At 39.5% G+C, this 14,527-nt stretch overlaps 1 protein-coding gene across 3 annotated transcripts in view; it reads right to left on the bottom strand.

Moving 5' to 3' along the window:
* Positions 1–14,527, bottom strand: part of LOC133415703 (adhesion G-protein coupled receptor G2) — an 18,922-nt gene extending 4,395 nt beyond the window's left edge. The window contains exons 1-26 of one of the 3 annotated variants that reach the window (XM_061701986.1): positions 14,270–14,527; positions 13,573–13,631; positions 12,571–12,636; positions 10,395–10,454; positions 9,924–9,994; positions 9,224–9,846; positions 9,093–9,114; positions 8,969–9,006; positions 8,724–8,848; positions 8,538–8,619; positions 8,387–8,418; positions 8,120–8,164; positions 7,957–8,024; positions 7,826–7,863; positions 7,711–7,750; positions 7,589–7,623; positions 7,384–7,511; positions 6,118–6,250; positions 5,660–6,040; positions 5,221–5,377; positions 4,434–4,598; positions 2,915–3,037; positions 2,601–2,646; positions 2,422–2,525; positions 1,598–1,722; positions 239–610 (exon numbers count right to left, since the gene is read on the bottom strand). In XM_061701986.1, the coding sequence (XP_061557970.1) occupies positions 239–610; positions 1,598–1,722; positions 2,422–2,525; positions 2,601–2,646; positions 2,915–3,037; positions 4,434–4,598; positions 5,221–5,377; positions 5,660–6,040; positions 6,118–6,250; positions 7,384–7,511; positions 7,589–7,623; positions 7,711–7,750; positions 7,826–7,863; positions 7,957–8,024; positions 8,120–8,164; positions 8,387–8,418; positions 8,538–8,619; positions 8,724–8,848; positions 8,969–9,006; positions 9,093–9,114; positions 9,224–9,846; positions 9,924–9,994; positions 10,395–10,454; positions 12,571–12,636; positions 13,573–13,631; positions 14,270–14,319 (3,188 nt within the window). In that variant the 5' untranslated portion in view covers positions 14,320–14,527. The remainder of the gene's footprint in view (positions 1–238; positions 611–1,597; positions 1,723–2,421; positions 2,526–2,600; positions 2,647–2,914; positions 3,038–4,433; positions 4,599–5,220; positions 5,378–5,659; positions 6,041–6,117; positions 6,251–7,383; positions 7,512–7,588; positions 7,624–7,710; positions 7,751–7,825; positions 7,864–7,956; positions 8,025–8,119; positions 8,165–8,386; positions 8,419–8,537; positions 8,620–8,723; positions 8,849–8,968; positions 9,007–9,092; positions 9,115–9,223; positions 9,847–9,923; positions 9,995–10,394; positions 10,455–12,570; positions 12,637–13,572; positions 13,632–14,269) is intronic. The other 2 variants (XM_061701985.1, XM_061701987.1) reach the window with 2 other exon arrangements.

Genomic DNA, 14,527 nt, shown 5'->3' with positions numbered 1-14,527 from the left:
TGGAGACTCTAGTTATGTTGTTGTAATACACCAGAGAGATCTGTGATCTGAAGTGCCAGCATAAGGCAGCCATTTTGCATTTACACAATAGCAGCAACAGCAAAATAAATGTTATTTCTGAGATATGAATGAATATGTATGAATTTGTGAAAGTGTCATAACTATGGTACCTCTTTACTGTTGTTGATCAAATTATATAAAAATGACCCATATTCCAGTACGCAGGTAAAAGACTCACAAGTCGTCAGTCGTGTCATCGGAAAACCTCCCGTAAGACACCAGGCCATAGTTGTCTTTGTCGACGGCTATGACGATGACGACCACAATCATGGGGACGCCCCAGCCCGCCAGCGAGAACCTGAGCATATAATACGGGACGTACGAGTTGAACACCTTGATGAGGGCCAGGTACATGTGCACCGCCTCCAGGCCCATCCAGGTGAAGGCGGCCAGCAGGAAGTAGTGGAGGAACCAGGCGGTGGAGATGCAGAGGCCCACGGCGTCCGGGTACAGAGCCAACCAAGCGTCCACCAGGAAGATCAGGTTGAGCAGCAGGAGAGCCACGCACAGCTGGATCAGGATTTTGGATGGGCTGTCCTTGCGCAGTTTGCTGCAATTGTTTCAGAAAATACAAAATATGAATAGTATGCATGGGGTTGAACCAAAGAGTTGACTAGTCGCTGAGCACAAGAACCCATTCCTGCCAGTAAAAAAATAAAAATAAAAAAAATATATATATACATCTATATATATCTATCATATATCTTTTTTTGTTTTTTGTTTTAGGAAGCTAGTTTCCAACAGTATTGTTTTTACTACATGGCAGAAACTGTATATTTAGGAAAAGTAAAAATAATAATGATAAGAGTAATATACTGACTATGGTCCTCATTGCCTTGTACCAAAACAACGCCAAGGGACAAGACAAAGCTTACAGTATGTAGTGGCATCATGCAGAGAACGGTAGGTCACCCACATGGTGCATGCCACCATGTGGATCGGCTATCACAGCTATAAAAACCCAAGTCACGTAATTTCACTACATTTTCTCATAGAAATACACCAAGCCTTCAGAAAGCTGACTATTAGAGTCAGCGTTTCAAACGGTGCTTGCCTTTGGAAGCTCTTGTGTCAAGCACAACACTAGGGACAGTGTTAAAAAAATTACAAAAATCACTGATGGAAACAAGCTCTGCCATGTAAGAGTACAAGCAACAACAACAACAACAATATTGCAGGAATTGGCTTCCTGCCAAGTAAAAACAAACATTTATTATCTATTTATGTATATATTCATTGTATTTTTGTATTATTATTATTATTATTATTTTTATGGCAGAAATGGGCTTAAAGCAACAGTTCCATTGCTAATATAGTTTAAATTACATGGGCTGGCACAACTGAGCTGAAGGCCCTGCAGGGCAGATTATAAATAGACATGGCAGCATATAAAGGCTGAAATCTGATTGGATGGGAAAAAAACTAACCATTGAGGATCAATTAATACAATTTAATGGAACAAATATTCGAATTCAGGTTCTAATTGTAGGTCACCAGATGGCCCACCACGTGATGTGCTGTGACACCCAGTGCTCACCCAAAGGCCAAGTATGTGAGGAGTGTCAATGCCAGGAAAATGGCAGAGATCCCGCAGCCAATATATGTGATGAAGGTCAAAATAGTGGCTTGCACTCGACTGGTTAGAGGCTCCCTGGCGAGGTCCTGGACGAGGAGACAATGTTATACGCTCACGGGACACAACATTAGGTACACCTAAATATATATATATATATGCTTATACAATAATAATGCAGTTCTCATTGACATGGTCCAATTAATTTGAACCAATAGATGGCAGTAATTAAAATCATTATAAAAAAACAATACAAATGTTTTCAAACTGAGTTCATCTACTTTTATGACACTCACCAAAAAAGTTTCCATGTAACACGAGGCTCATAGTGAGTTAGTTGTGTTAGGTCCACTTTGAACAACAACAAAAAAAACACTGTAGTATTGCACTTTATTATATTGAGCTGTGCTAATACAAGTGTTCCCCAATAACGTCATTATATGCACACAGTGGTGGTTTATGTGCAATATGTGCGGCATTTCTGGGATGGCGGCAAAGGGCCTCCCAAAAATGCTATGTGAAATGGTTCTCTATCGGCATCACGAAATTTACAGTAACTCTTTGCCCTTTGTATGGTGAATTTGCACCCCTTGAACAATGTGAAGGAAGTGTGACATCTTCGTTGTTCGAAGAGCTCTGTACTTGGGGGAGGCGCTAAGGTTAGTTCTCGTCATTGCTTGAGAATAGAAGATTGCAAGTCAAGATGTTCTGCCTTTTTTGTGGTTCAAATGAATTGACATTATTACATTGTTCAAGTAAAGAGCACGAGAAGAAGAACATAAGCTTACCAGCAGGATCGAAAAGCTGGTGAGATGGTTGCAGCCACAAACTGTCATGTTGTCTGTGCTGTTTTGAACATAACAGCCGTTTTTGTTCCAGCCACCCGATCTGTCTGCCAGTGGAAGAATAATTCCATTCATCCATTAAATTCTATTTATACTAATGGATATCATGAAGGAGAACTCACCATTTAATGTGAAGTCCCAGAAGACGCATGTAGCCACATAATTAGCCTGTAGTTTAGCGAAGGTACAACATAAACTTAAGTGAGTTCCAGTGAGAGCTACAGTTATGAGAGTGATAAACGGAACTTGTCTGGGTTCATCATCTGTCTTTGATTTCCAGAGCTATGGTATCAATTTTGGAGCAGCTTGACATGGTTTCCAATTGTGCTGCCTCAAAGTAGTGAATGTAGAAATACTATAGCGACTACAAAAAGGACATTTCTTTAAAAAAAAAAAATAATAATAATAAATTAAATTAAAAAAAAAAGACACTCACAGGAACTGGTTCCAGGTTCCTGAGTCGAATCATAACTTCATCCTGCAGTCCTGTGGCTGTCAAATCTGCCAAACTCGCTCCAATGATCCCGCTGTTAAGTCGACGTATTCCTAAGGATCTGTCCTGCATGGACAAAAGACACGTTTGCTCAAAACATGTCCACTTTCATGAATGCCTAGCAGAAATAAATCAGTATGAATAGCACAGTATTCAAATTGATTATTTTCCTCACAACACTCATATATTGTCCCTATTCATTTAAAATTGAATGAAATACTCATGAAATGTTTAGTTCTATCCAGTTGTACAGTTATTGAAAACATCCTCATCAAATTGTACAGGGTGATTGAAAAGCAACTCCCTGTTTTAAAATACTTAGAATTTATTCGTATGTTGTAATAATTAAAACATTTTTTTTGTGTATGTTCCATGATTAAAGGAGCAAGTCTATTCTACCAAACCACCGATTTCTGAAGAACTTGAAGGACGAATACGAGAAGGTATGTCTTCCATCCCACAAGAGTTCCTTGTGAAATCATGTAATGCGGTTCCCAGGTGGCTTGAGAAACTGGTGGCTAATGCTGCCGTCCATATCGAATTTTAAATAAAACTCCATGCAATAGACTTTCTTCTCATGTTCATTTCTTGTAAGAATTATAGTTCCGAAATAAATTACAAGTACTTCAAAATAGGGAGTTACTTTTTCAATCACCCTGTCTATTCATCGACTCTCTCAATTACTCACAAAAACAGTTTGTTCTGTGTCTGTAATATACAAGAACGGATGTTCAATAGATGCGTCTCAATAAAATGGAATATCGTAGATAAGTTTGTTCATTGCAGTAGTTCAGTGATTCTCAAAGTGTGGCGGGAACTCTGTTCAAACTGTGCATAGTTGCAGTGGCATAAACCTTTTTTGAAATTCCACTGCAGTACATTTGTGAAGTACAATTCAGATATATATTTGCATTTAATCTTTTAGAACTGTTTTTTTCAATACACCTTTATGCAATAGTACATCTTAATTGCATAATTAGAAAAGTATTTCGGTGCAGTGTTAATCTTCAATTTGTACATAATGTCGCAGTGGTTTAAAATAATATTAAAGATACTTTTTAGGAACAATACCTCTGCCATGTTTTTATATACACTTGGGCCTACGACACTACTGAAATTTAATGTTGGTCATTATGGTGGTACTTGGGGAGCCAAGTATTGTTTTAGGCTGTACTCGGTGTACAAGGTTTGACAACCACGGCAGTTGTTCAATTCACAAAGTGAAATGAAATATATTACATAGATTAATTAAATTATTTTTCAGAAGGCCGATTCCTACCTATTTTTTGAATTAAAATAATTTAGATTGTTTCTTAATTGTTTGCCAATTTCTTGAGAAAATTGATTTAGGGTTTTCTTTGGCTGTAAGCTATAATCATCATGCTTTGAGTCCCGTTTGTCTACTTTCCACAAAATTCCAATTTTGTTGAGAGGCACCTGCATATAGTACTTGCGTCTGGACCTGAAATAAAGTGCTCTTCTGGTAAAAGTTGAAATGGACTCTGGAGGCCATCTGCTGCTCCTCAGAGGTTAGGTTTTGGGTGAGGGAGGCGGGCAGTGTGATGGAGCCCTGAGGGATGGAGTCGTCGTTCCTCACATCCCTTCGGAACCTGGGATCTCCTCGGACCTTAAAATGCACACAAAGTAAAAGTAGCAAGCAGAATTTAGCGCAGTGTTACAGAGTGAAAATTTGTGATTCTTCTTAACAAAAATACTCAAGTAAAAGTAAAAAGTACGTTACATTAACACTACTCTGACACGTACAATTTATCCAAAAGGTTCCTCAAGTAAATATCACTACAACTGCAGCACATTGCTACCCATCTCTGGCCCAGGGTAACTTGAGCCTACCTGTTGACAACAGGTGAGAGGCGGTGTACACCCTGGACTAGTCCACCAGTCAACTACCCGGGCTCCTGACCCACTCCATCTCACTAAATGTTTCTAAAAGTGGAACAAACAGTCTCGCCACATATGTAGCAAGCATACAGCCAAACTTGCATGCATGTCATGTCACAGTGTTTTTTTCTTCAAATATGTGCGCAAAATATGCTGTCCGTGCCGCTCTGACCTTGTGAACTGCAGACATATTTATGTGTCACTGGGAGAACTCAGAAACTTCATGTCTATTTGTCAATAATCTATCTCTATTAGTGTATCATTAGTCACCAGTCCAGTTATTACTAATGATGTGGTCACATTTTTGTGTCCTATAGTTGAAAACACGTCTTAAAGCTACAATGTTATACCTGTGCATTGCTGGGGTCTGAGATGGAGAAGAGGACTTGTTGAAAATCACTACCATCCACTGCTTTGACAGACAGAGCCAAAGCTGGCGACAAGAGAGTCTCTGTTTCTTCTTCAAGGATCATTTTAAGGCTCACTGTATCAACAATCCTTATAATTCTGATGAAGGAGAAAAAAAGAGAACATTTAATTTACATTTGGGATGACAGAATACAAGTAAAAGTTCAACAAACATGCCTATAGTCTGACAAATAAATTTAATTTGTGCAGATTTGCATTTCACCTTTTTAAAAACAGTTTGTTTTTTAAAAGATTAAATGCAAATTATATATATGTGTGTGTGTGTGTGTGTTATAATGGTTATTATATAGTAGTTATAAGGGTTATTAATTTTACTGTTAAAAAGCTCAGAGTGTAGGATGTATAAAGCATGAGAGTCACCTGTTGGAGGAGCTGGCCAGTGTCTCGGCAGAAGCGTCCAGCAGGTTGCTGACGATGTGGATGCTCGTATTAGCCAGAGCCAGGCTGATATTGGGGCCCGACAACAGATCCTCCAAGCGAGACACAAGCTCGTTCACCTGACTGGAGTTTAGTCTGGACACATTGGCGGTCAGCTCAAGAAGAGCGTTGGCTCGGATCTCTGTTTCATTTGGTGAGGCGGTGGTGACGTCCGGGTATGCTGATGTTGCGTTCGCCGGGGATGACGTCGTATTGCTGGAGGCGGTGTTCGGTTGTGTGGTTGTCACATTTGGGCTGGCCGTGGGTGAGATCGCTGGAACACACTGTTCTTTCAGTTGCACCACCACATTTTCCCCTGATTGACTTAGAGCAGGAAATGGACACTTTAAGATTCGTGAACATTTGACATCTCTGTGAAACTCAATCGACCAGTTACAGACCAGGTTTGGGTGGAGAGTAAAGGGGGAGAGTCTTCCTGTGCTGCGCAAAACTCTGCATGCTCAAGGGTGGTGTTAATCCATGTGAACTGAGAGTCTAGCAAATTGCCACTGACATTTAGATGACCACAGATAGCTGTGAGATTCAAAGAATGAAAGACAGGTTAATATAAAGCTAAGTCCATGAGCCTGTGTTCACAAATATAACAGGACCCTGTCAAAATCTTTGGTAAAAAAAAAAAAAAAAAAAAGAATAACTAAATAAAACATTGACCTCCACAAAAACCTCCAATGTAATGCATGATGTCCTGCAAGAAGTCAAAAGCTCAAATTTAACAGGAGTTCAGCGAGCATCTTTGCCTTTTTGGTGCCACTAACCGCATCGGAACTTCAGGGAAGACAAACGTATGAAGAGAAGGATGCATAAGCAATGGGGATTCTTTGTTATTCATCACGTTAAAAATGTTAAATTATAAATGGTTTATTGTTTTTATGTATTACCATGAACAGTGATTAACTTGTTTTTGAATGACAGTAAAGAATTTTAAACTGTTACTTTAAAACCGTGCCTCTACAATTAGTAAATTAATAAATAGTTTGAAAATATAAGTAAAGTACATTAAAATATAATACATAACCTCAGAGGTTACACTGTATATATGTATTTATGATTTTATACATAGAGTTATGCACTGTAATTAGCATAAAATTGACATATTTTAGGCTTTACTTAACGCTATTTAAATTGCTGCATTTTAGCAGGAGCAAAAAAAAAAGCCTAACTGCTGTGTCAGAACCTTTGTGGCGTCACTGCCACAATGCAAAATCTAATCAAGATTACATATTTCAAATCAAGGTAAAATATGCTTGTTCTTTGTTTGCTAAGATATGTCTTCTAACTAGGCAGTTTTTGCGTGGGAGGATTTCACTTGCTTCCAGCATTTTTCCTCCTTGAAAATCAATTATTGACATTTTAATACTAGTTATGAGAAAGTTTGTCTTAAAACAAAAAATAGCATAATTCTAAAGGTGTAGGTGCTAGTTTTAAGACATCTGTGTGTTTTTTTTAGGCTTGCTGTGTTGACTTGTTTTAATAAATTGTGCAAAGACACATTTTCCTGTTCGATTGTCAGATCATTTTGCTTAAATAAATGTATTTATTCCTCATTTAATTACTTTCTTTTCATGTTTTAAAGCCCAGGTTGAGCAGTGCATGTATAGAAAAAGGTAAACTGATGTTGACATTGTTTATGTAGTTCTACTGCACACCTGCTCTGGTTATTCGCCCATCAAACGTTACGTTCTGCTCCAACCGAAACACGGTCGTTATGGCTGCGGACACGTTACAGATGGGAGCTTCTTCAGCCAACTGTAAAATCACTCTGCAAATCTGAGCGCTAGAAGAATCAAAAGTCACAAGTGTAAGGCAGTCTGTCTTTTTGCAGAGGTCACGTGATGATTTTATGAGACTCACATCGCTCCGGCTTGAGCACAGTCCGCGGTGGCATTCTGAGTGGAAACAACAGCTCGGTTTAACTCCAGAACATCAACATAGTCAATCAAGTCAAGGCTCTATGTAATTTGGTGGTTGTTTACCTTGTATTTAGAAGCAGTGGAGGACAAAGCGCAAGAGCCACTACAAAGAAAAAAATCCAAAGATTGGACTCAAAGTGGACAAAAACAGCACTTCTTGTACATTTGTGCAAATTACTTTGTTGATGGAGAGCAGCTCTGGTTCAGCCGGGAAATCTGTTCGAATAGAATTTTAAAGTCTAATCAATTACAGTAGTTACAAAAGGAATATACTGCATGTAAACACACGTACACACTTTGTGAGCTTACCAGTGTCAGCGGGTAGGTGTGGCTCATCTCAGGATCTTGTATTGAAATTTCAAAAGTGTAATATGCATCTAAGAAGTTCAAAAACAGAGTGGGGTTGAAAACAAAAAAAACAGCCAATACTGTATAATCATCTGGTAGCTAGCTGATAACTTTCAAAACATACCAGTCCCATTGCAGTAAGCACCGCAGCTGCAGTTTTTATTTTTACCTGTAAAGGTCAAAGCATGTTGCCATGACTACAATGAGAACACTTTCAAGGCCTTTACTAATAACTTTTTTTTTTTAGTGTGCCAGTCTTGAATTTAGGATATTGAATATACAGCAATATTGATGTTCTGTGCTGTGTGTTTAGTTTACAATGCAGACTTTCAATATTGATTTAAATAGTGGACTGACAAATTATTACATTATTGGACGTGTTGACGCTCACCTGCACCACACGGAGGCGCCCCAAACGCTTTACTGTCAAATGAAATTGACAAAAATTCCTATTTTATGTCTTTGACCGAAAATGCGTAGTGCTCTTACAAATGATGAAAGGAACTAAGTGAAAATCCCAGCACTGCAAATAAACAGCTTACCATTTTGAATTGGTTGAATCTTGTGTATAAATACAGATGTTTTCCTCCAAATGATCACTGCTGCAGTTATTGTTTAGGGGATCTATTTTTGAGAACAAAAAAAGATGATTAAAAAACAAACATACAAAACAACAACAACAAAAAACTGGCATATCATTTTTTTTTGTAAGAATATATAGCACTCACTCAAACGATTGGCTCTTTTCCCCCGTGTATGGATGTCAGAGGAATTTTGATGACAGAGTGTTTGCAGGATACAACAAGGCGCCACACTCTGCCTCAGCGCCAAGATCACAAAGCAGTTGGTCTTTCTGATCAATAAGAATACATTTCTTGTTCCTATCAAACAGAGAACTAAACCTTTATAGCTTTAAAATAAATAAAATAATTTAAAATCAAATACATTTTCGTTGCAGCTCAATCACACCAACCTGATTTCAGTCTTCTTCGCACAGGAAACTTCCATTCCCTGTTATAAATCAATCAGTGTGATAAATCAATGCACATTGATATGATCCGGCAAATGACTATATTACAGAGAGTAACCTTGCATACCTGAAATAAGTCACTTGATTTGCTGAAAAAGAATAATAGCAATAAGATTTTCCAAATTGTTACTACTCAGATTACTGGGAAAGACAAATGCTGAAGAAATTAAAATAAAAACAAATAAAAGGAAACGACACCTGCTAAGGATGGCTTGTCGAATGAAACGTGCATTGTTCGAGCTGGCAATATTTTTTTCTGCCGTTTTGGCTGCATTGTTGGTTGTGATCTTTGCTCTGTTGCTGCCAGCATCATTGGGTGTACCTTTAACGGTAATAACTGCATTTGTGTCTGAAATTTGCAGTGTTATAGCTGCAGTCGTGCCAAAGGTTTGTACTGCTGTAGCTGTATTTGAGATTGGTAATGTTGTAGTAGTCATGGTAGTGTTGTTGTTTTGTAATGTTGTGGTTACTGTAGTGGTATTATTGTTTTGTAAAGTGCTTGCAGCTGCAGCAGTGTTGTTTTGTAATGCAGTTGTGGCTGTAGTTGTAGTGTTTTGTAACATGGTTGTAGTGCTGTTTTGTAATGTAGTTGTGGCTGTAGTTGTACTGTTTTGCAGTGTAGTTGTGGCTGCAGTTGTGTTGTTGCTTTGTAACATAGCTGTGGCCGTGACGTTGCTTTGAGTCCCGTTTGTCGTTGCGGCAGTTGTTGTCCCGACTGAAGTGTTTGCAGATACAGTTTGCAACTGAGCGGGTAAAGCTGTTGTGTTTTCGGTTTGCGAAGAAACACAGCTCCCCAGACTGTTTTGGAACACCTCCTGGAGCTGAGAAGCAGAACGTACAAATTCATAGTCAAATCTTAAATTTGGTTTCTTTGCGAGAAATCAGATTCCGAACATACCCAGGAAGTAATTTCTGATTCATTCTTCACAGGCCCAGTCACATCAACAGCGATGTCCAAAATGTAGAATGCTGCAATGGAGAGAAGGCTGTTGTGGTCGTGGGTGAGCTACATTTAAGCCGCTACACTGAGTCAAGTAACTTTTTGGATGAATAGTACTGGTCAGAGTATTTTTAATGCGACTTACTTTTTACTTTTACTTGAGTGTTTTAGCTGAGAAGAAACACTACTTTTACTTCATTCCGTTGAGCTACATTCCGCTCGTGACTTGTATTTTTATCTAGAAGAATTTATTATTGCCTATTATTGATTAAAAAAAATATTTTTAATGCAGCCCTATGGGGGGCACAAGCCAGTGCAAACTGTAGGCCGGTCCCAAGCCCGGATAAATGCAAAGGGTTGAGTCAGGAAGGGCATCCGGCTTAAAACTTTGCCAAACAAATATGAGCTTTCATCCAAAGAATTCCATACCGGATCGGTCGGGGCCCGGGTTAACAACGTCCGCCGAGGGCGCCGGTGGAAATTCAGCTACTGTGGGTCGAAGACGAAGAAGAGGTGGAAAGCGGGTTCTTCGGCAGAAAGAGAAGAGGAAAACACAGAGCCCAGATCTGAATGTGGGGACTTTGAATGTTGGGACTATGACAGGAAAATCTCAGGAGTTGGTTGACATGATGATTAGAAGAAAGGTGGATATATTGTGTGTCCAGGAGACCAGGTGGAAAGTCAGTAAGGCTAGAAGTTTAGGGGCACGGTTTCAATTATTTTACCAGGGTGTAGATGGGAAGAGAAATGGAGTCGGGGTTATTTTCAAAGAAGAGTTGGCTAAGAATGTCTTGGAGGTGAAAAGAGTATCAGATCGAGTGATGAGGCTGAAACTTGAAATTGAGGGTGTTATGTATAATGTGATTAGTGGCTATGCCCCACAGGTAGGATGTGACCTAGAGGTGAAAGAGAAATTCTGGAAGGAGCTCGTTGAAGTAGTTCTGAGTACCCCAAACAGAGAGAGAATCGTGATTGGTGCAGATTGCAATGGACATGTTGGTGAAGGAAACAGGGGTGAGGAAGAAGTGATGGGTAAGTACGGCATCCAGGAAAGGAACTTGGAGGGACAGATGGTGGTAGACTTTGCAAAAAGGATGCAAATGTAGTGAACACTTTTTCCAGAAGAGGCAGGAACATAGGGTGACCTACAAGAGCGGAGGTAGAAGCACGCAGGTGGATTACATTTTGTGCAGACGATGTAATCTGAAGAAGGTTACCGACTGTAAAGTGGTGGTACGGGAGAGTGTGGCTAGACAGCATAGGATGGTGGTGTGTAAGATGACTCTGGTGGTGGGGAGGAAGATTAGGAAAACAAAGGCAGAGCAGAGAACCATATGGTGGAAGCTGCGACAGGACGAGTGTTGTGCAGCCTTTCGTGAAGAGGTGAGACAGGCTCTCGGTGGACAGGAGGAGCTTCCAGAAGACTGGACCACTACTGCCAAGGTGATCAGAGAGGCAGGCAGGAGAGTACTTCGTGTATCTTCTGGCAGGAAAGGAGAGAAGGAGACTTGGTGGTGGAACCTCACAGTAGAAGAAATCATGCAAGGAAAAAGGTTAGCTAAGAAGAAGTGGGACACTGAGAGGACCGAGGAGAGGCGAAAAGAATACAATGAGATGCGACATAGGGCAAAGGTAGAGGTGGTAAAGGGGAAGAGTGAGGCTACAGAGAGAAGAGATAGCAAGGGTGGAGGACTTTAAATACTTGGGATCAACCGTCCAGAGCAATAGTGAGTGTGGTCAGGAAGTGAAGAAACGGGTCCAAGCAGGTTGGAACGGGTGGAGGAAGGTGTCAGGTGTGTTATGTGACAGAAGAGTCTCTTCTAGGATGAAGGCCAAAGTTCATAAAACAGTGGTGAGGCCAGCCATGATGTACGGATTAGAGACAGTGGCACTGAAGAGACAACAGGAAGCAGAGTTGGAGGTGGCCGAAATGAAGATGTTGAGGTTCGCTCTCGGAGTGACCAGGTTGGATAAAATTAGAAATGAGCTCATCAGAGGGACAGCCAAGGTCCTATGTTTTGGAGACAAAGTTAGAGAGAGCAGATTTCGATGGTTTGGACACGTCCAGAGGAGAGAGATTCAGTATATTGGCAGAAGGACGATGAGGATGGAGCTGCCAGGCAAGAGAGCTCGAGGAAGACCAAAGAGAAGGTTGATGGATGTCGTGAGGGAAGACATGAAGGCAGTTGGTGTTCGAGAGGAGGATGCAGGAGATAGGCTTACATGGAAAAGGATGACGTGCTGTGAATTTGCATATTTGACATTCATTCATTACAAAAATAAATAAATGACCAGCTCTTATACATTTGTTAATTCATTCTCAAAACTGCTTATCCTGTTCAGGAATTAAACCCCCACTGCCCACATGAAAGTCAGGCAAATGTACCACTACACCATTAGTGACACTTCAGATATATATATATATATATATATATATATATATAGTCATTTGTGTGCATTTTCTAATATATTAGTTGGGATTTCCTCACTGTATGCAACCTTTAGTCTAACGTCATACACAGCACCTGGAGGCATCATCCATCGACACCTGACTACCGGTTATACCACTCTTGTAGAATGCAAGTGTGCAAGTGTGCAAGCTTACCTAAAGTCGGAGCGCTTGTCACATGAGGCGGTGTCGTAGTTGAGGTCTCTTTACCGGAAGCAAGACCTGATTAGGAAGCAGAAACAGTTATCATTTAGTAGTATGGACTAACTAAACAATGTAAAATGGGATTTTGAATATAGACAGAGTTACAGGGCAGATCGAAATGTGATTGAAATCTGGGCTTCAATTTAGGAGGTTCCACAAAATATAGTGTCTCATTTTGCTGGAATTATGGCCACTTTATGCAGAGCACCTCCTTTTTAGGGTCTTAAAAGTATTTGTTCAACTGACTCAAAGAGGTGACTTAGAAAACTACTTTTCAATGGTCATTGCCCAAATACTTCAGCGAGAGATAAAACATGATAAATAACACAAAAGAGCTCTCAATATGAGACAATAATGTTCTACACAACTACAATTAATAATTATATTGAGTATAATGGATCCATACAGGGGATTACTCATATGTTTAGAATGTAATCTTAATCCCTAAAACTAACAGCACTTTTATGTATCAAAAACTACTTGAAAAGTTCCGATGTCTGAGGTCAATTTTTCACCTCTTACTCAGATTCTCCATGTTTGCAAAGAATTTGCGGTATTGTGGACTTCGTATTATCATTGCACACAGACGGTATTCTGACTGCAACAACGGGTTTCCTAAAAAAATAGAGTGGAACGTTTTAATGTGTGTATAACATGACAAGTGATGGATGACGTCCATTCAAGTATGAGGGCCGTCGCTTAAAAATAGAACTGCAAAAAGTTCAGTCGAGCTAATACAAAGGAGCATTTGCGCCACAAAGACAAGGGAAAAAAATACAATAGAAATGATGAAACTCAAGTTATAAAACAGTATTACAGTAAAAAGAAAAATTGTAATGTTATTCTTGGAAAATGTATTTATCAGTGTGGCTCTAATAATAATTTGTATTATTTTGATTAAACTCGCTTCTCATTGGGCATTTTTGTTATTATGTTGTGTAGCTGTGACTTTACCTGTGAGTAGAAGGAGCAGGTTAAGGACCTTTGGTATATGTAAACATGGCCTTTTCACTCTGGAACATAAAGTAACAAAATATGTTTAATATATGTATAATTTTTGCCTGCATAAAAAACAAATAATATGAGGAGGCATTGAAGTATTTTTATCACACGCTGAAGGATGATTCAAACTCTTTGTGTAATATGTAATATATCTGTAATCTCTTTATCTTCCAATTGTTTTCGTCAATTCACAATAGGAGGAAGAAAGAAGTCAAGCTCTCAAGTGCAAATTTCACACGGAACATCTTTGGCTACATTGTAAAATGACAAAGATACACTTGACACCAGGGTTTTGTAAACCTTTTCAACTTACGAGCAACATTTAAAATTTGGTTCCTTTCAGGGACCCAAACTTACCAAAATAATACATATATTGCCACAACATCAACAAAATATTATAACAAACATGAACCAAAAATCAGCCACGCACTTCAAATTGACCGGCTACCAAGTTTGTGAGACCATGTAAAGTATTTACGATGTACTATGTAGACACGTATCTCTCACTACAAATGTAGCTAAAATAAGACCCACAATTCATCAGGTTGTATGAGAAATGTTTAACTGTACACCTGAAATCAAGCACTGGCACATACTATGAAGACAAACTAATGGTGGCGATGTTAGTCTAAAAGATAAATTGTGTTACCTTTTTGTGTTTATATCTAGGTTTGTCCCAGATCCTCCGGAGGATTTCATGATGTGATCCACATTTCGCGGAGCCCCCTCAAGGTCATATCCGAAGCTGCGGAAGGAAAAACCCAAGTCACTAGATTCTCACATCCATGTGCTTTGTTGTTAGCAGGTTCACATCCAGTCTGTCACACTGTGTCACAATGTGGCACACCCCCAAAGACACCAACATGAAAAGGTTCGACCTCACAAAAATGGCAGCACACTGAAGCAC

The sequence above is a fragment of the Phycodurus eques genome, chromosome 17, assembly GCF_024500275.1.
Source record: "Phycodurus eques isolate BA_2022a chromosome 17, UOR_Pequ_1.1, whole genome shotgun sequence".
Lineage (NCBI taxonomy): Eukaryota > Metazoa > Chordata > Actinopteri > Syngnathiformes > Syngnathidae > Phycodurus > Phycodurus eques.
This window is presented reverse-complemented; position numbering and strand designations above follow the sequence as displayed.